Source organism: Sarcophilus harrisii, chromosome 1 (assembly GCF_902635505.1).
Source record: "Sarcophilus harrisii chromosome 1, mSarHar1.11, whole genome shotgun sequence".
Taxonomy (NCBI): Eukaryota; Metazoa; Chordata; class Mammalia; order Dasyuromorphia; family Dasyuridae; genus Sarcophilus; species Sarcophilus harrisii.
The window spans coordinates 458,997,613-459,020,599 of NC_045426.1; the positions used below are offsets into that span (position 1 = coordinate 458,997,613).

At 32.7% G+C, this 22,987-nt stretch overlaps 1 protein-coding gene across 1 annotated transcript in view; it reads right to left on the minus strand.

The window, feature by feature from the left end:
• Nucleotides 1–246: 246 nt before the first annotated feature.
• Nucleotides 247–22,987, minus strand: part of NKAIN3 (sodium/potassium transporting ATPase interacting 3) — a 433,118-nt gene continuing 410,377 nt past the window's right edge. The window contains exons 2-3 of the mRNA XM_031946357.1: nt 7,356–7,493; nt 247–453 (exon numbers count right to left, since the gene is read on the minus strand). Of these exons, the coding sequence (XP_031802217.1) occupies nt 364–453; nt 7,356–7,493 (228 nt within the window). The 3' untranslated portion in view covers nt 247–363. The remainder of the gene's footprint in view (nt 454–7,355; nt 7,494–22,987) is intronic.

The window sequence follows — 22,987 nt, forward strand, 5'->3', positions numbered from 1 at the left end:
AGATATATATATATATATATATATATATATATATATAAACTTGACTTACAAATACTCCTTTTAAGGGCCAAATATCTTTTTCTTTCTTTCTTTCTTTCTTTTTTTTTTGCTGAGGCAATTGGGGTTAAGTGACTTGCCACAGCCAGAAAGTGTTAAGTGTCTGAGGCTGGATTTGAATTCATGTCCTCCTGACTTCAGGGCCAGCACTCTATCCACTGTACCAGCTAGATGACCCCAAATACCTGTTTTAAAAACAATTAATCTTCCTCTTGGTTCTAAGATCAATGAATCAGTAATAAAATGGTATGAATCATAATTGTCATTTGCCAAAGCATTTTCTTCATCCCAAAGTTAAAGGTATAATCAACCCACCTTAGACAGCCCGCCTACTTCTAAATAAAAGCAGATAATGAAAACATTCCAGGTGACCCACAGGGCAGTCCACACCGTGTACTAGACAGAAAGAAAAAGAGAAAAAGGAGAAAAAATGTGAAGATGAAAGGCTCATACACTAAACAGATCAATAATAAGAAATGTCAATAAGCATAACTCTTCTGGGGAGAACCCAGGAAAAGATTTTTTATGTAGGTCCCCAAAGATCTCTAGAAATTACAAATCCAATATTCTCTGTAGCTTTTAGTAGATGACAGTAAACCTTACATTTATTCTTTAAAGTGCATTACTGGCCTACAGCACAAGTAAATCCAAAAAAATTTGACTTGATTACTGTTTTCTAAGTATTTTCTCCTTCAATGAACACCATTATTGAAACTCGCTGTGGGGATCACTCACAATTTAAAAATGACTTAGGCTTGCCAGGCATTGAAGGCTATTAGTCATATACCAGCATCCCCATTGCTCTGATGCAGGATATTGCTTGAAAACGGAAAGCTCCTTCTTTACAACAACTCTTTAGGAAAATGGAAAAGTGTTATATTTAAAATCAAAGAATTTGGGTAGGAATCTCAGTTCTTAAGCATATTGCTTTGTGATTTTGTATTACTCACATAAAGCCTTTGTGCTTCAGTTTCCTTTTCTACAAAAAAAGAGGGTTTGATTAAATGGTTCTTAAGGCCCATATCAGTTATGAATCTGTGATACAATATGTGACTAATATATTGAATTTCCTGATCTAATGTTTCATGTAAGAGAATTGTAGAAGTCTTTTGCTAATTATTTGTTAGATAAACAAGATGGGATCTCTCATAACTAAAAGGCAAGGACCTTCAAAATATATATTCTTAAAAACCTGAAGATTTCTTTCCCAAATAGTTCTCTTAGCATCATAATCAAATACTTAGGGATGGTGGAATAAATGGACAGAGGTCATTCAGAAAGAATTGAATAAAAAAGAACCCAGTCTGAATTCTCAGAGACTTAATTGAACCTTTGTAATTTTCCTCATAGGGAAATAATAATCACATCTACCTCAAAGGATTTTAATAAAAAATATAATGTATACAAAACACTTTGAAAAGCATTACAGAAATGTGAGTTGTAAGATAATATTATTGTTAATAACTAGCTGCATTTTGAGGAAATGTTTACCAGATCACATTACCTAATTGTAATAAATTAAAGTTCATAATCCTTAGAATGGAAGAAATCTTTTCTTTACTCAAAAAATTGAAATCCTTGTTTTGCTACTTTGCTTATTTGATAGAAACAATAAGTAAATCATTACTTTCTATCAGCAATAATGATTGCCTTTTAAATCAGAAATTAGTCTCCCTGCCACTTGCTTCTCATCATTGCATCCATTCACCATCCCATGACTGTAGCAGCAGAAATAATCTAACCTCTCTCTGTGTCTATGTAAATTAGATCAAATTTTCCTTTAAAAATATTGGGACTATCACTGAAATTTGCTTGACTGAGAAGACCAAATGTTTAATGTCCACTTGCCTGAGTACAAAGCAGGCATGAAGAGTTCCAGATACTTTTTGATGGCTTAGCTGATAGAAAATGATAGCTAACTTTCAAAATCAAAATATCAACCATCAGGGAACTGTCTTGAAACGGGCTCAATCCCAGATAGTTGCCATGATTTTCCTAAAGCATAGGAAAAAAGCATAGAAAATTAACCTTTCTTTTACCAACCAATAAACTTTAGTGGCTCCCTTAATACATAAAGGGCCAAATGTAAACTTTTCTACTTAGGATTTAAAAACCTTTATAACTTTTTTTCCACTTTATTGTTCTAGCCTTATTCTATATTTTTTTCTTCTTTATAGTCTATATGATTCAGTCAAATTGGCATTGTTGCTATTGATGACAAATGATACTTTGTCTTCTATCTCAATGTCTTTATATAATGTCTTCTTCCAGCTTGAGATTCCTACGTTTCTCACCTCCACATGTTAGAATCTCCAGTTTACTTCAAAGGTTAGTCACCCTACATGATTCCTTTTCTGTTATCTCCAAAGGCTAGCATTGTCCCCTACAAATTCTCTTGTATTTTTTATTTTGTATATTGTCATTTTATTCATTCTTACTTTATCATACATATAATCCTCCTCCTAACTCCACATCCTAGTATCATTTGTCACCTTTTGTAGAGAATACTGTCTGCTTCCTAGAAATCCTAATTTCTTTTAAATATCAGCTTATGTGCTACCTCCCATAGATATCCAGTTGATAGTGCCATTGCTCTCATTTCCTTGTATTTATTTTGAATATATCTTATTTATACATGTATATGGGCAGCTAGGTGATGCACTAAATAGAATGCCAGACCTGGAAAAAAGGAAGATTCATCCTCCTGAATTCAAATCTGTCTCTGACACTTAACAGTTGCGTGACCTTTGGCAAGTTACTTTACTTTATTTGCCTCAGTTTCTTCATCTGCAAAATGAGCTGGACCATGGAATGGGAAATCAGTATGGTATCTTTGCCAAGAAAACTATAAATGGGTCATGAAGAGTCATACATGACTGGAGCAGCTGAACCATCTTATATATGTTGACTCCCTTAAAGAAGACAAAGTTCTCAAGAGCAGGGACACATTTTCATCTTGGCATTCTTAGTTTTTAACATATTTTTTTGGCACATAATAGGTACTTAACAAATGCTATTGATTTTTGGGTTAATCATTTAACTTAATTTAAATATTTTGGCCATAATAAATTAATTCCTAAATATCTTCTAATTTGGAATAAAATATTACTGGTTTGCATGGAATGGTTTTCTTCTTTGTCATTTGTGAAAGATTATTTTGAGTTACTCCCTTTATTTTAATGATAATTGAATTTTTAAAAAATAAATCTCATTTAAAATGATTCTGTCTTAATTTTTCATATTCTGACCTGGCAATTTATGACTGTGATCATTAGTTTAAAAGCTAATGAATTGTAGATCCTTTCTAATTTAATTCATTGATGGCTCATAAGATTCATAAGACTCATGTTCTTAAATCTCTTAGTTATTTCTTTTGAATATGCTCATTTATGTACATTTTATGTACATATTCAAGGTCTAGAAAATACTTGTTACCCATTATTATGAGAAGTAGCTCATACAAATCCAAATATTTAAATCATTCTTTGCTAATAATTATTCACATAAATTCAAACTTGTCACAAATTGCATTTTTTTTTTAATAAAATTTTCAGCTCAGAGTCCAGTGTGACTGGATGGAATGACCTTTTGAGTTTCCTTTCAACTATTAATCTATGATCCTAAGGACTTTAAATTTATTACTTTTAACTATAAAGTATGTAATATTTAAATAATAATATATTATACATAATAATATAACATATAATACAATATGTGTAATATATGATCATTTTTGCTTATAGTAAGAAGTACTAACTCATTAGAAGGCTTTAATGTAAATGATAAAGAATTCAATCTAAGAAAACAGCATACTTAAATACTATTTAGGTAGAAACAATAGGATGGATACTATTTAAATATCTAATACTATTTAGGTAGTATTTAATATGGTAAATACTATTTATGTAGATATAATCTTATCTTCATAGGTCTTACTCTTAATATTGAAAACTAATCCTGCCTATTTCATTTTATTATCTCTTGTCAAACTAGCTGTTCCATATTTATTGTCTTTCCAGATGACAACTTTTTTTTAAAGCTATCTAAACAGATATATACCTGACATCTGTAATTTTTTTTTCAAGTAGCCATTTGTAAATTCAATGAATAAATACTGGACTTAGAAATTATGAGGAAATGATATAGTGTTATGGCACCATATTTAAAAATTGCTATGGTCCCTAATGAAGTCAAGGATCTCCAAGAGGGTTGGAGGTAATGGGCAGAACTCCTTTAAGAAAGCATCCCTCACCCAAAAAGAAAACTAAATATTGTTGAAATATCTCATTCAATAAAGAACTTTATTAGGTTCTAAATAACCATCCATCATTGTGGAGGAAAGACAAGTAGGTGTTGAAAGTAGTAGCAATAAAAACAGAAAGAACTGTTTATGTTAATATATATGATGATCATATAACAAATATGATGAGATATATATTTCATCATTGCCTAAGGATCCTACTAGAGTAATGACCAGAAATGATTAATTATCCAAGTTTTCTTTGTTTTTCATTTTAGTAATAGATGGAAACAATAATAAAAAAAAAAGGGGGGGGAGGAGGAACAGGTTTAATGGATATTTAAAATAAAAGAAAAACTAAGTCTTCAGAGAAAATTAGAAAGAGGGAAGCCTCTGCTCTTTCTTTACCTACAGAAGAGAAACATATGATTGGCTTCCATACTTCTTGAGCCTCTGTAGACCTAGAGTCTCATAGTAGGGTGAATGGGAATAATCATGTAATAAGTACCTACTACGGGTCAGGCACTATGCTTAGTACTTTTCAAATAGTATCTCATTAACAGTGACTGGAGAACTAGAGGATTCTGAATTACAGTAATCACCATTAAATTCTAAAGTATGCCCAAGAGTATAGTAGTTATTTAATAATTAGTGCTTAATCAATATTCATACAACCCTTTTGAGAATTGTTTTTAAAGAGTGAGTTGTGACAATAAAGATTATTAGTTTATCTCATAAATTCAATTGGATATTTCTTTAAAAAGGTAAGTTTCTTGGTTATCAGTATATAAAAATAAGTTGTAAACTGGTATCAATGATACATACTTACAAATGTATTCATGATACTCTGTGGATAATAAACAGACTTTAAATCAAGAGTTCTTAACCTGGATTCCAGATCCTAAAGGTCTATGGATAGATTTCAATTACTATAATTAAAAATATTTCTTTTTTATTTTGCTAACCTCTAACTTGAATTTAAGTATTTCCTTCAATTATGAATGTAGTTAACAGTATTATTCTGAGAAGCTGCATCAAATTCCCAAAGAGATAAATGATACAAAAAAGATCCAAAAACCTTGTTCTAGATACCTTGATTATTCAGCTCTATTCCAAACACAATCCTCACAGAATCTGTGCTTCTGCTTACTTTCATCTTTGTGGTGTAATATAAATTCCAAAAATTATCTTTAAGAGTTACAAACTACGGTAGTGATGTACCCTTATTGACTGTTATCATTTTAGACCTTGAAGGGACTCAAAGGTCAATTGATCCAACCCTGTCAATATGTAGATGAAAAAAGAGAATCTCAGAAATTTGCCCAGAGTTACACAGTATTTAGGGGGCAAAGCTCTATTCAACCTAGTTTCTCTGACTACAAATTCAGAATTCTTCCTCTGATCTTTTTTAAAAAAAATGAAACGAGCATTGGAAGTTTTCCAGATGAAATTAATAGAGTGTGCAGTGATTGCACAATCACATGGAGTATTGTATTTTCTTCTACTGGATGTTTTTTTTTTTAAATGTATATTATCATTCTTATATGTTGTAATTTAAATATGGTTTGTTGTTTCTCACAACCACCTCACAAGAGCAGTTCACAATATTACCTCCATTTTTTAAATGGGAAAAATGAGGCACATCCTTTAGAAAATGAAAATGAAATCACTCACATTGTATTTTTAAATCAATAAAAATCAAGCATGTGTCCATCATATTGAGAAAGCATAATATGATATTAAAGAATAAATTTAAAATCAAACTGACATTTAAAATGAAAATAATGTTAAGTTAAAAAGAGGATGAAATTCTTTAGAATCTTAATAATAACAGTATTTATGTGGTACTTTAAGCTTGTTAAATACTATATATATACATATATATATATATGGACACACCTATGTGCACATAAGTGTTTATGTATATGTATAGATAAATAGATAGATATAGATATACAATCATCTTATTTGATCCTTAGAACAATAAGTTGGGGTTAGCATTATCCCCATTTTATAGAAACTGCTGATTAAAAAAAGTTAAGTGACTTGCCCAGGATGAAATCTGAGGCAAGATTTGAACTCAGATCTTTTTGATTTCAAGCCAACACTCTATCCATTCCACCACTTAGTTAATTGTCTAAAGCAGCCAGTGAGGTGCACATTGGTGATTTCTGCACCATTTTTAAAAAGGATATATAAGGAAAATTCTGAGATAATTGTAAAAATTTTAAAAAACGGAGTTAAGAGGTCACAGTTATAAAAAAGAATGTTTGGATCATAAAATGTAAAATTAGAAGAGATATTAGAGGCCATAGGGTACAACCTCCTCACTTAACAGGTAAAGAAACTGAGGTACAGGAGTGAAGTGATTTGCCTAAGTCCACAGAATAATAATGTAGCTAATTTTTGAGTTTATTATAATTTTTCATTTGTCTTATAACTAAAATGGGATTTTGTTATTTTTAATGTCAAGCTACAGTCACCATTTATATATTAATATAATTATATCTTTCTTATAATGTAATATGGAAAATAAGTTAGTATATATTTTCTTTTTTTCCCTGAGTTCAGTTTTACAAATCATCTATATAGTCACAAAACCTTAAAAAAAATTATTGAAATACTTTCAGCCAGTGAATTTGGCACCAAGGACTTCAGTTCATACCCTCCTGTTATCCCCTTGGGCAATGTATACATACTTTCAGGGCCTCCATTTCCTTCCATTCCTAGAGTGAGGCTAAATAGATGATGGTATGAGGTAATTTTTTTTTTTTGAGGTCAGAACTTAGGATCTTATCATTTCTCTTAAGCAGTTTAAGAGAAGGAATTAAATGTTAATTGAAAAGTTTACTGGATTCTGTGATTCATTAGCATAAGGAACTCCTAATATGCAGATCAAGACAAACTCTGTGAGGTAGTCTTAAGAGAGTTGCTTGAGGGCACTGAAAGATTAAATGATTTGCTTGGTATCAGAGTCTAATTTTCCTGTCTTAGAGCCAGCTCTCCATCCAATACAAAGCCCAACAAATTAAGATTGTGATAAAAGTCTAAGACTTACCACCACTATATATCGAGGTCTAAACTGAATGGTTCCAAACAAGCCCAAGATGACAACTATTATGTGAAGAAAATTTCCAAGAATTGGTGCCCACTGGAAGCCAAGGAAGTCAAAGATCTGCCTCTCTAATGCTGAGAGCTGGAACACACACAAAAAAAGTCAGACATTAGGATATTATATAAATTTCAGCCAGGCTATATAATATTTATTTCATTTCTCACACTTCAGAGTTTTCAATTAAAATAAATTTTACAATGTCAAAGTCTTGAACAAATTCTTTTTTATTATCAGATAATACCTTCTTCTCTCCCCCCTCTCCTCCCCCCGAAATTAATGAAATAGTGAAAGCAACAAAACTTGGACGAGTTCAAAGACCTCCTGATCCTCCTGGAAAGTTCATTTGCTTGAAAATGTGTCACTCCTTTCCAAGGCCAGTCTAATTATCAATGTGTTGAAATCTTCATTCTATCTATAGTGTCTGAATACCTTAAAAGCCAAATTTTTGCACTCTGTTCTTGGGGTAGAGTTATCAGGAAAAAGAAGCATTTCCTATCAAAATTCTGATCAAAAAGAAGCAGAGTAGTCACATTAGTAAAATTTGAAGTTCTTGTCTTCCAACGTAATGTGCTTTTAAATATTATTGCTCAAAATTATATAGTTGGTTTTAAAGGTATTGGGCAATGCAAAAATAAAAGAAAGGAGATAACTAGAAATATCTTCCTGACAGGCTAATAAATGATTGGAAAATTGAAGAGAAATATTATTAGAATCCAAGTTCTATTATATGAATCTAATAATTTAATCAGTGCAAGTCTAATGTGGCAAAGTCAAGTCATTTAAAATAAAATGAAAAATACCGAATTAGACTTGAACTTATAGAACTATTATAATTTTTAAAGGAATTGCTCCTTGACCTCCATGATCTCATAGGAAAATACAATCAAATTTAGTGCTTTGAGGGCAGTGAAGTGACATAGTGGATAGGGTTGAGCATCTCAGAACTGACACTCTCACATTGTGGTATTGAGAAAGACTTTTGAGAATCCTTTGGACAGCAAAGAGATCAAATCAGTCAATACTTAAAGAAATTAATTCAGGCTATTCATTAGAACATCAAAATTGAAGCTGAAGCTTAAATATTTTGGACACATAATAAGATGGGACTCACTGGAAAAGAGTCTGATATTGGGGAAAAAAAGAAGACAAAAGGAGAAAAGGACTGCTACAAAAGATGATATGGATAGGTAGTGTCATTGAAGCAATGAAAATAAACAAGCAGACTTTGAAAGACCATGGAGAATCAAAGGGCCTGGTATATTATAGACTATTGACTGATAAAGAAGAAAAGTGCTTTTCAATGTTGCTGCTCAAGATCCCATAACTAATCAATGAAGTGAGTTCTAGACCTGGAGTTAGAAAGACTTAAATTGAAATCCAACTTTAGATACTAACTGTATGACCCTGAGTAAGTCATATTCCCCTGTTTTCTCAACTGTAAAATGGGAGATATTAATAAAATTTTCAACAGCAACTTTTACATAACAATCCTTTTTGTAAAGATAAAATGAGATATTTGTAAAGTGATTTGGAAACTTAAAGTGATATATAAATGCTATCATCATCTTCATCATCACCACCACCACCACCACCATTAAATGAAAAAAGCAATAGAACCCAAGTATTAAGTATATATTTCAGGTGTGGAATTTCATCTTTTATGCTATCATAAGATTACATTCTTTAACTAAATGTTATGGTGGAAAGAATTAGTCTTGAAACCAGACCAAACCCCTCCCCCCCCAAACCGGATCTAATTTCTATCTTATACATCTTGGCTAAGTATCCATGGGTAAGGCATTTGGTATCTCATTTTTCTATTCATCTCTTCACTGATATTCATTGGTAGATATTAATCACTGGGAGTTTTTTTATAACTTTGAAACCACAGAACTAGTACTTAATACTATCTTCATGCAGAGATCAAGGGGCACATCAGATCACTCTATAGAAAATTCCCACAATGACTCCTAATTTTGATCTAAACTTCCCATCCTGGCGTTAAGGTGCATCATAAGATAATAGTATATGAACTCTCCAGTATCATCTGACACAATCTGCATAAAATACTCCTTTCTCTAGTCATACTATATTACTTTTTGCCTCTTCCCTCAGAGTCACCATATTTTCCCATATCTTTAAGCAAGACATACAGGGGTCCTCAAACTACAACCCATGGGCCAGATGCAGCAGCTGAGGACTTTTATCCCCGTCACCCAGGGCTATGAAGTTTCTTTATTTAAAGGCCCACAAAACAAAGTTTTCGGTTTTACTATAGTCTGGCCCTCCAACAGTCTGAGGGACAGTGAACTGGCCCCCTATTTAAAAAGTTTGAGGACTCCTGCTAGAATATCATACAATTTTTTCTGTTGACTTTTATCATATTAAGATTCAATTTAAATGTTACCTCTTCTAGCAATCCTTTTGTGATCTCCATGGTCTAAAATGGAGCTTCCTTTCCTCACAGATTTTCCCTCTCAGATTTATTTATTTATATTTCTTTCTTTCTTTTTTAACTAAGTGGAAGAGGAGATTCTTTACCTCAATTGCTACTTAGCTTTAATCACTTAATAGGTGCAACCTCAGTCAAATTGAAACCTGTTGAAGAAGACCTTTGCTTAAAAAGGCCAAGATCTCCCATTGCATCCAGAGCCATTCTATTCATCCTGATCTATATCTGGCCACTGTAACCAGAGGGCACTGGACAGGAAATATGAGGCAGGAGATACTGTGCAGCCCTCTCACTTAAATCCAATTCACTATCATGTCATGGAATCACCTCCCTGATATCATGGTCCCCTTTGAGAACGAGGAACAAACAGCAACATTTCATAGAACTTATCTGTTGGAAGTTTCACTCATTTTTACTAGATTTCCTTCATTCCTATATGGACTGTTTGTATCTAACCTGTGGTAGAGCCTTCTGAGGTAATATTAGTCTGATCAGCCACAGTGGGGCATACTGTAGCTTGATCCCAACATAGATATGGTATTTTTGGTTTTCTTCCAGAATGAAGGACAACAACCAACCATCCCCCATTCCTCAAAATCTCTCCTGTCTCACCTCTTCCCTGGCTTCTTTCAAATCTCAGCTAAAACCCCATTATCTGTAAGAAGCTTTTCCTAGTCCTCCATATATTAGTATTTTCCCACTGAGATTATTTCCAATTTATCATATAAATATAAATATATATAGAGAGAGACATGTGCGTGTGACTAACCTCTCTATATACACATACTCCATGAGAAAAGTAGAATCACAGTAGCACAGAAGAAACATGAGATATGCAAATCTAGAGAATTCTCCATCCCAAATATTCAAACACTTGTAGAGCCTTCCAAGGCTTACTGAACTGATCATCCATAGTTGAGCACATTGCACCTTGACCCCAGGATCATGATGTCATTGGTCCTCTGAGTACAAAGGATGAACAATAAAAGACGAGACCATTTTCACAATCCCTCAGGCTTTCAATCTAGGAATCATCCTGAGTCCTTCACTACCTTTCATTCTCCCATGTCCAAGCTCTATCAATACAATCTTTGCAACATTTCTCAAATATGTTCCCTTCTGTTCCCTGACATTGTCACTACTCTAGTGCACACTATCCTACACCTAGTGTAGCACAGTGTAACAATTTTTATAAAAACACCTAGATATTGCAAAAGTTTCCTGGTGTATGTGTCTCCCTCAAGTCTTCTCCCATTCCAAGTTGTCCTCCTCTATTCAGCTATTAAAAACATTTTCCTACAATGCAGCAGATGTGACCACATTAGATTCTTCCCCTACTTAGTAAACTCCACTGGTTGCCTATTGCCTCTAAGAGTAAATACAAAATTCTGTTTGGAATTCAGAGTCCTTTATTACCTAGTCTCCTTCTATCTTTCCACCTTTCTCACAGATTGCTCCTCAATACATAATCTTTGATCTAGTTATTCCAGTTTCTTGGAATTCCACAAGTAAGACAACCTATCTCTCAGCTCTGGACCTATTCCCTTATTGTCCCTTATGTATGTAATGTTTTCCCCTCTTCTGACTACAAATCTCTGGCTTCCTCTAAGCCCTAACTAAAACCTCCCTTTTTAGGCAACCTTCTTGAGTTCTTCTTACATTCTTTTGTTAATTATTCCCTATTTATCTTATATATAGCTTGATTTGTACATATGTATCTATACAATGTCTTGGCCATTAGTGTTTAAGTCCCTCAAGAGCCACAACTATCTTTGTCCTCTTTTTGTGTCTCTAGAGCATAACATAATGCCTGGCAGAGACTAGGTGTTTAATAAATATTTATTGATTGCTTACTGATTGATTATAGCATTATAATAGCACTCTCATGACATTTAATCATTTTAAATGTGTTTCCAGTTATGAGATCTCAGGTGAACATAAGTAGATGTAGTTAGGACTATCTTGTTTCATTCATCTTGCTCAATTAGGTTCAACATACTGATATTCCTTTATGTTCCTTATTCTATCATCTCTCACAGCAGTTGATAAAATGACTCTCCATGGTTGAATCAAAGTATTAGGATATAAATTTGTACTCTGTAGGCTCATTAAAACTCCAGTAGCAAATAAGACAAAAGGGTGAAATCACCTCATCTCATGATTTTGATCCTCCCAGCTAAGGTTCTATAATATAAAAACTTTTCATATCACATAGTCTATAGATTATGAATTATTATGATGTTGATTTCTATTTAAAATTGTTCTTAAGTTTTATAAAAATTGTTATAGGCAGATGCTTATGGGCAATGGAATTTATTGTAATGATGCTTCAATTCTAATAGAGTTTATTGGTTGACTTCTCCAAAATGTATTGAAGTCTTTATTTATAGTATGAAAATTTGCCATCTGTCAGTTCACAAAGGATAGCAAGCTTATAAAATATATAATTCCAGTTCCAAGTCATACACCACTGTTAGGCATTCAGTAGATGCTATATTTTAACAGTTTTCAATGATTTAAGTGCATGATCTTCACTATTTCCTTGCATTATTTACACTAATGACTGAATCCAGGCTCAATAAGGAAAATTCTTTTTTTTTTATGATGTTTTTGTACTTTCTGGTCTTGAAATGCAATCATAAATTATTCTATTTCCACAAATCACTTTGTTTGATTCAGTCATTTGTTTGCTGTTTTTTTGTCTACTAAGTCCATCCAGATGTCATTCATGGCAGGCCTTTTGATTCCACTTCTGAATCTTAGGAGTTTTATAGGCACCATCTAGAGGGAAATCATTTTTTGGTTATATTAAAAAATGCAGTTCCATGTACCCCTTAACAGATTTTACTATTGTTTTGCAAACTAATGTCTACTTATTTCTAAAGTATTTTTGTAGATTTCAGATCTATGTGTCATTTGTTCTAATCTAATCTCTATCTATCAAGCCTTCTTTCTCATTTTTAGCACTGGAGTCTTCATTTTCTAGATCAGTCAGCATAATAGGCCCTATATTCTGTTAATATTGTACACATTTTTCTAAGAGGGCTTTATAGATCCATTAAGATTCATTTACAGTTTTGAAAGTATACATTTAGCCTGGTATTGTGTGATATTAATTGCATAAAATGTATTTTTCCCATTCAGCTTTGATTTCTAAAGACCAGTAAGTCCTTTAACATATTCAGGAATGGTTTACTCAACATTCTTTCCCTAGAGGAAAGTAAGGTATTTGTAGTTATTACTTTTATCTGATTGGTTGAAAGTTACCTCTTAATTAAAGCTTAAAACTTTGTCTTTACCTTTCCTTAGCATAAATTAGTAATTTCACATTTATCTAATCTAAAAAAAAGCATTCTTATATCACTGGAGATAATTTTTACAAAATTAAGGAATTGTTTCATTTGCTTTTTGCTGTAGCCATAGCTTGATAGCTTGATGTCATCTCTATGCATCATGAAATTAATACACTATTTTGATTAGACTCTTAATTTGGGAGCCATGCTTAGTAGAAATAACTGACCATGTATTCAAGACTAGGCAAAACTAAAATGGGTTTAAGTAGTCTCCCTTAAAAATTCTACATTTTATGGGAATGGTTCTTGACATTATGTTGAAGTAGTACATAGATCACTGAACTTGGGAGTAGGGAAGACTTGAGTTCTATTGCAGCCTTAGATATTTACCAGTTTTTTGACCACCAACAAGACATTTAAGTTCAGTTTCCTCAATTGTAAAATGCTTCCTTGGGTTGTTGAGAGGAATAAATAAGGTAATATTTGTAAAATGCTTACTGCAATGTCTGTCACAAAGTAGATGTCATATAAATACTAATTATTATTATGGAAATTTTTTCTATATATAAATCTAGTTGTCTTACCATATTTGGTTTTATTTTATATATTTGAAATATGTAAATAGTTAGCATTTTAATAAATCTAAGATCTGCAAAATGTTTTATTTACATGTGCTTTCTCTTTTGATAAACCATGAGAATGGATGTCACTCAAAACCTTTGGCAATAATCAACAAAGGCAGGACATATGACACTGTGCTTTTCAACAGCTTATTGGAAATGACTGAACTGATAATAAGTTGCTCTTCTTTTTGTGGGGGGTCATATTTTATTTCTCATGTAGAAAATGTTTTATATAAAATTTCTAAATACATAATTTGACTATGTTTGGAAGGGCTGTTGAAATACTCATTCTCTGATAATCGTTATTTGATGCCTTCTTTTTTAAAGGGTGGGGTAAGACTTTTAACTGCAAGGAAGATGATAAAATATCTTGCTAGTAATTCAAGCAATGCTAAGAAATATTGTAGTCAACAATTATTGCTCTCATCTGGACATACCACTTTTCAGTTTTGTAAGATAGTTAGAGTTTCAGTAACCTCCCTAGATGTACTTAATCCATCATTCATTATATTCTTTGTATCCAATATTTCTGCCTTTCATTTGATCCAGTTTGTCTTTTTGTTGTGTTCAACTTCCTGTAAACAGAAAGTAAATATGAAATTTTATATAACTTTTTCAGAAGTTCTAACTTTCTCTGTATGTCTTTACAGGCTTCTTAGTATCTGGATAGCACAGAAGACAGAATGCTATAGCTGGAGTCAGAAAGATTTCTGTTTAAATCTGATCTCAGATACTCATAATCTTGGAGATTCATTTAACTTTTGCCTGTCTCAGGTTCCTCATTTATAAAATGAGAATTATAAAAGCATAACATTTCCAAATTGTTATGAAAAAATAACATTTGTAAAGTTCTCTATAAATGTTTCCTATAACAATAATAATAATAATAATAATTATCCCATTGTAAAATTTCTGATTAATATTGAATTGTTTCTTTGTGTTTCTTTGATTCTTTATATTACCTTAAGCTTTTTTTTTTTTTTAATTTTACATTCAATTTTTGTTGAAGGGAATCTATATTGTCTGATGTATTTATTTTCCCAATTTCTTTCTGATTTTTTTGTGTGTGTCTGAGTGTGTGTGTGTGTGTATGGTCTCTAGGAAATTTGGTATTCAAGTGTTCTATTACATGAATAAGTTAAATATCAATATTACCTTCCTATGTCTTTCCACAGAACTTCAATAGCTCCACCAATTTCTTTCCCCTAGACTGTAAGCTGACAATTGACAGTTCACCTTTCTTACTATAAGCAGCACCATACTGCTATGTACATATCTTGAAATGTTTTCAGACTTTCTGTCAAATACTATGGGGAAATAAGGTCCTTTCAAAAGTTACTATAAAAACCAGCTTTCACAAATTATTCTGTTTTGTTATGATTAGTCTGTTTCTTGACATTTTTTTTAATGAGGACATTTCAGAATTTCAATTTGTATATTCATTCATTTTTAAAATTGAGACTTTTGTCATATATTTTATTTTAAGTTTTATTTTATTGAATATTTATGCTAAGCTTTTTCCTGTTAAAATTTTAGTGACTTTAATTTCATCTTTTTTGTCCAATTTAAGTTCAGGGATGAAGTTTTCTCCCTCTCTTTGTATAGAATTATCTTGTCCTGCTACATTATTGTATGTTTATACAACTGGCCTGAGCACAAGAGTTGTGCTGACAAAAAACCCTTAGAAATCTCTGAGAATAATTGTTCAGATCTCTTTACAACTTTGTTATGATATAGAATTGGCATAAAATGAAAATGCAGCTTCAGTCTATTTCATATATATATATATATATATATTTATATATATTCATGGTAATTGTATTTTGTTGTTTAGAACCACTGACACTAAAGTGGAGTAATTGGTATTTCTGATTTTTTTCTGATACACCCTGCCTTCTAATGGAATCAGAAAATGAAAACACAATGATTTCATGTTGGCATCCATGACAAGCTGACCATCATTCCAGTTTTAAATAAGATTAGTCTTCAACTCTATATCACCCTATCTATTTAATAGATTTTAGAAACAATTTCATCATATCATGTTCTAGACACTAGGCTAAGCATTGGAAGATTTCCTTTCAGGTCTTGACCAGCTACGGTAGGTAGAAGGCTCAGGCTACACAAAGTCCATTCTGTAGATCACTTTGATTGGGATTTGTTTGTTTTGCCATTACCGTATCTTCCCCTGTGACATAGACAATGGGTTTAAGTTTGAGGGGAATTATTACTATTGAGTATTACTTTATTGTTAGTATTACTACTTCTATTATCTTTCTTCTCCTATTCCTTATCAGTAGCAAGTATTTATAATCTTCTCTATTCCTTTTGATAAATAATTTTACCATAAGCAGTATTAGCTTTGTTAATGCCTATAGTAGACACAAATTTGTAATACTAGCAACTCACAAAGTAACCTATTTCCTATAATTTGAAACAGACTTCCAGTCAGTTTCCTTAAACACAATGCCATTTACTCTAGCATTGAACCTTCATTTGTCTGGGTGAACAATTGCTTTCAATTAGCTCTCCTATGGAACAGAAAAACCAAAATGCCTGAAGACATCCTCAGCTTGGCCTTATTCATTTTTCTGGTGCCTCATGTTTATTAATTAATTCTATTCTCTTTTTTTCCTTATTTTTTTTCTTTTTAAGCAAAGCAATTAGAATTAAGTGACTTGCCCAGGGTCACACAGCTATTAAGTGTAAAGTGTCTGAGGATGGATTTGAACTCAGGTCCTCCTGACTTCTGGGCTGGTGCTCTATCCGCTGGGCCAAGTAGTTACCCCAATACATATTCATGATAGGAAGATAGACCATAATGATCCAAAAGCAAAATGATCAGAGGAATGCAAGTAAAGGGAAAGTTTTCCTCTTTGGTTTATTTTTTTTTAATCATTTGTTTTTCAATGATGTCCTACTCTGGGTGATTCCATTTGTGTTGTTCTTGGTAGAGGTTCTGCAATAATTTGTCATTTCATTCCTCAGATCATTTTTTAGGTGGGGAAACTAAGGCAAATGGAGTTAAGTGACTTGTCCAGGGTCACACATCTAGTAAGTGTCTGAGGTCAGATTTGAATAGAAGACACATCTTCTTGATGTCAGGCCTAGCATTCTGTCCAGTGAGCCACATAGCCACCTTGTTCTGTTTAGTGGTTCTAATTAGTTTTCTGGTACTGAGGACATAATATGGAAGCATTTATGATCTCACTAGCTACTCTAATTTATATACAAACAGGAATAGTATGCTCTGAGAACCAGAACCTTGAAGGGCAACTGCAAGCAACCTACTGTGAAAAGTGACCAGATTTAAGACCTATCACAATAACATTGAAACTGAATTTTTCAAACAGAGAGTACAAAAACTCAATTTTCTTCCTGTCAGGAAATGCATGGCTAACATATTTTAGAAAAATATGAGAAAATTCATATAACAGAAGAGAGATTTAGATTAATATCATTTATTATAAAATCTGAGTTTTTCAAAAGGAATCATTTACATTTAGAGCTGGAAATTATCTCAGAAATCATCCGGTCCAACTGTTCATTATTTTTAGATGAAAAAACTAAATTTCATAAATAGGAAGACTTTGAGTTTTGTGTGTAGTCAAGGAGTTGGGCACCTCTCTTCTAATTTCTGTCTTCATGTCAGGGTCTTCTCCAGTCTTCAGAGGCCATCTCCAGACTTTATCTCCTCCTGTCACTTCCTGTGCCCTACTTAGAATCCCTTAGTTAAAATTTCTACCTTTTGTGCCTCTGTCTGCTGTGATACTTGACATATTACTTGGGTCACAAATTGAATTATGAAGAAGAGCACTGAGGAGTCTAATCATTTATCTTCCTCAATAGACTTCTCTCCAACTAGGGTTATTTTGCCTGAACTCATTTCTCAATGGCTAGAATATCCCCAGCTATTCATACTCTCTATTTTCCCACTGACTTTGAATCCATGACTATTGTCATATAAGTACAGTTTGCTATCCCCAACTGCCCACTATCTTTAATGGTTTAATTTGCATTTCTTTAATTATTAACATTTTAGAGCATTTTATATAGTCAATGACAACTTGGATTTATTTCTTTTAAAAATGCCGTTCCTATCTTTTTCACATTTATATATTGGGAAACAGCTCCCAAAGAAGCTTCTTAAGGAGTTAAGAGATGCTAAATAGTGAGATGGAAAATGACAACTCCCCAAGGTCATTTATCATAGCTCTAGAACTGGAAAAGTCCTCTTAGGATATCTATTTCAATCTCCTCATATTACTGATGAAGATAATGAATCTGAGAGAGGTGAAGTGACTTGGATTTAATCATAAATCTTGTTATTTTGTTCTTGGCAACACCCACGTTATTTGCTTAGATACTGAGCTTCACCTTTCCCCTTTTGTCTCTGTCTAATGGAACCAATTTCCCAAATTCTATAATTCAATACTTATTAGTGGGAAACCTATAGTTTAAAGAAAGAACAGATCTCTTTATTAAAGCTAAGCCCTCTATAAGTCTTTGATTACATCCTCTCCTCTCTTTCATGCCTTTATTCCAACAGCAATTTCTTTTCATCACCAATCTCTTCATTTTTATTGTACTGTTTCCCTCAACCTAGAAACAAACTTATGTTTCTGCTTTCTTTAAGGCAATAACAATATCAATAAATAACTCTGGCATCCTCCTCCTCTATGCTTGATGCCTCTATATCCCTCCTTCCTCCTCAACTTCTTATAATTTGGCTTCTGTCCATACCTCTCTACTGAAACTGCTCTTTATAACTTTTAACAACAAGATCAGTGGTCTCCTCTGTACTAATTATCTTGTATTGATTTGCGGCAGTTGAAAAGGGGAATGTTCCTTCCTTCTTGAACCTCTTTTCCCTTGGCTTCCGTGACATTGTACTCTCCAAGTCTATTTATTTGATTAGCCCTTTTCTTTAATTCTGATATTTCTATTAAAAGTACTTCCACCCTTCTGACTTCAGAAGATCAGCTAAAGTTTGACCTTCTACATAGGACCTTTTCTGATAATCCTTATTTTTTTTTAACACTTAAGTCCAAAATTATTTTATATGTATTTTTCTGTACTTGTGTACATAAAATACTATATCTGTACCCATATACATTTTCCCAAGTAGAATGGAAGATTCTCAGAATCAAAGACTGTTTTGTTTATGAATCTTCAATACACAGGGCCTGATACATAGAACAAACTTAATAAAAGCTTGTGGAATTGAATTGAAGTTTGTAGCTTTGGCTTTTTCTCTTTACCTTTCCTTTTCCCAAGTGCAAATATTCATTCAGTTACCTAGTCCTGTCATTTCTACCTCTAAAGTGGTTCTCATATATCCCCTCCTCTCTAGTGCCATGGCAATCACTCTAGTTCTGTCCCTCATTTCTTCTTAGCCCCATCATCTCCATCACTTGTAGATGTTTATACTATCTTCAGGCATTCCTTAAATCAAATAATCTTTCTTAAAATTGTCCAAATATTCCTAAAACATTTCTAGGATACTCTCACTTTCCACTGCCTATATAAGCTCCAGACTCTGGCATTCATCACAAACTGGATTTAAGTTACTTGACAGTACTTTCTCATTCTCTATTCTTAAAATAGTTTATGTTATGGACACACATTGAAGTAAAGTGTGTCCCTCTCCCTCTCCCATTCTTATCTTACTCTGCCATAGTCTTTGCATATTTCTACCCCATCCCTAAAATGTATTAGTCTTCCTTCTCTAATTTCACTCATTTTCATCTATGGGCATTTTTCTCTCCCCCTCCCCTCCCCCCCACAAGGCTCAATTCAAATGGAATCTTTTCCATGAAGTCTTCTTTCCATAGCCTTCTCCCAAACAGGTAAAACTGATTTTTCTCTCTTTGAATTTCTCATCACACTTTCCCCAGATGTTTCCTTCCATATCTCTTCATCTCTGTCTCTGTCTCTGTGTTTCTGTTTGCCTTGCTGTCTGTCTCTCCATGTCTCTCTTTCTGTCAGTTTTACATCAAAGGCATGATTTCATCTCTGCAGGAAACTATTGGTAAGGATGTGTCCAGACTCTCACAGACAATATATGGTAAAAGTGAGACTGTGATACAGTTCTTCCTGACCCTAGGACCAGCTCTCTATCCATTACACAATGTTATCTACATCTCATATTACTCCTAGGACTATTATTGTACCTATAACCATGGCAATGGTGATGACAACAATTACTAATACTATTGTTGCTGCTGGTGCTTGCTAGCATTTACATAGTGGTTGGAGATTTGCAAAGAACTTTACAAATTTTATCATTTTTTTTTATTCTTATAGCAACCTGAGAGATAGGTGCCATTCTTGAATCCACTTTGCAGATGAGGAAATTAAAATAGAGGGAGACTGACTTATCCAAGGTCATACAACTACTAAGTGTCCAAGATTAAGTTTGAGCTCAGGTTTTCCTGACTCCAAATACAGCTCTCTATTGACTAGACACTGTCATTACACTGTTATGTGTTCATTCTTTCCCCAAATATGCTGAAAAGTCCTTAAAAATAGGGCCTGTGTTGTATATATCTTTGCATTTTCAGTACTAGCACAATGCCTTACATATAGTCAGACTTTAATAAATTTTAAATATAACTGAATAATTGTCGACATTGACCATGGAGAATGTAAGGCATGTGACCAAGTACATTTCCAGGGAATTATATAGCACTTGGGTAAAGTAGGGTGGTATTTCTTCAGATGTCTCTATGTTTGTTCAGTCTGGTACTAACTGCTGGCTAACTGGTGAAAACAGCCGGGGGGAGCAATCAGTAGCTCCTTTGGAGGATCTCTATTCCTTAAGTGTCTGTGAATAAAATTCTCATCAAGTTCTTCTACTCAGGTGTCTGGATCAAAGGATACCTAAAATGGACCATGTATCACATTCGGCCTAGAGCCATGTAGCTGATCCATGGCACTGGATTGAATTTCTCCTCCCAGGAAGACAAATGATGACTAGTATTTACTGCTGATTCTCAAAGCATGGTCCAGAGAATCCCGGGGGGTCTCTGAAACCCCTTCAGAGAATCTACAAATTCAAAATTAGTTTTATTTCTTATATGGTAAATATCTGTAAATATAACCCACATAAACAAAAACTCTTTGGACAGATCTTCAATAACTTTTAATACTATAAAGATAAGAACAAAAGTTTGAAAACCACTGGTAAATACAATGATAGAATACCCAGAGTTTCTCTAATTTAGAGTTTACCTGGGATCAAACTGAATTGCCTTTGTACTTTCCTGGAATGATTGTGATCTAAAATAACATCTAGAAAGTAGCTAAAAGAGAATAGGGAAAAAGGTAGGAAGTATACCTCTAGGCATTTTCCTGGATCTATCCTAGTAAAGAATGGGTTTCTGTCAACAGCAAAGTGTAACTAAATGCCCATAATGAAGAAATTACACTCATTTGGGATTCTGTTTCAAAACAAAACTATTGAACTCTTATTCTTTCCTATATTTTCTACCCTCTGGGAAGAGACAGAGACTAAAAAAAATCTCCACTTGAGAATCAAATCCAGTTTATCAACAAACACATGAAGATGCTTCAATAAAATTTAGACAGAATCAAGAATGTTTAATGGCATAAAGGGATGTTTTCTCTATTTGTAAGCTCTAGCACTGAACTAACTATTCTAAAGTACATAATCAACATTGTTTTTTTGAGACAACTTTTGGTTTTTCCCATATATTTTGATTCCAACACTTATAGAGTCACTTGGATATTACTAATACTATCCCTAACCAGCGTGCTATCTTAGATAAGTCTCTGTTTTCCTAGGTGTTAACTTCCTTATATATATAAAATAAATGAATTAGCTCTAAAGGTCTACAATTTTATACTATTTTGTGAAACTAAAATCATGCTGTGTTTATAATAAAGTTTAGTGAACAATTTGGAAAACAGCAAATGACTTTTTAACATGGTACAAATCTGTTTTCACATAGTATAAAATCTAGTAGGTAATGATGATAAAGAAAGATTCTGGTTGAAAGATCATTTTGCAATGAGAATTGAAACAACTTTATGGATGCTAAAATCTAGGGAAAAAGTGAATAGAATGAGCAGATGTATAACAAATCAATTTTTTGTGGGCATTTAAAAGTCTTGTTGCATTTTTTGGCATATCTAGTTTAATTTTCAACTGGGAGATTAATAATGGAATCGGAGGAAGTAGTTAATTACCATTTTTACAAATTCTATTGATGTATTACATAAGCCATTTTTTCAAAGAAATGCTACAAAGTTTCAAAAATGATAATAGCAAATTGCATTTCTACCTCATTTAGCATTTCCTATGAGGATTTTCAAGTTCTTTTATTTGATTAAAAAATAGCATTTATTCCAAGGCTAATATGTCCACTTGACAGAGGAGGAAAACCCAAGAAGTGATTGAGTAATTTCCCTTAGCCCACGCCAAGCCTTAAAAATACATTTTCTAAGACAGTATCACTGCTGAATCCTTTTTAGCTGTTACTGTGTCCAACCCATTAAAGAAGAGTCTAGAATTTCCCCCACAATTTCCTCATATAAGTTGACTTTGTTAAAAGGAATTTTGTTTTCTGATAATTTGTCAGTTTCCATTATTGTCATAAGTTGAAATTGATTATATATAATGTTTGGGACATTAACACGAGTAATAATTTTATTTAAATTTTTATAATGAAATCTACAAAACTCTACAAATATATACCAAACAGTAAAAAGCAATAATAATGATGATAAGTGGGAAGAGAGGTGGCCATGTGCTTCTAAATTATCATGTACCTAAATGACAATATTATTAATAAAACCTTATCATCTGCCTAGAATAGATTGCTTTCATGAGAATAATGAGGGGAACCATTTGCTTATTATGCATCTAATGTCTCTTCATAATCAATAATGATGCTTTGTAATCCTGTTGCAATTTTTACATTCAAAGCATTTTCTAAATATTAACTAAATTTTTGATACTGTGATTTCTATTATAAATACTAAAATAATCTACTTAGAGAAAATCTTTGATTGGCTTATCACTTCAAATTTTGGAACATATTTTATTGGAAAAGGAGGGAATCATTACATATTTGACACAAACTATAGCAGATCTACATGGGGACATTATTTATTCTAGTTTGATGGATTATTAACTTCACCTCTATTAATGTACAAACAGTAATAAGTTTAGAATCATAATGA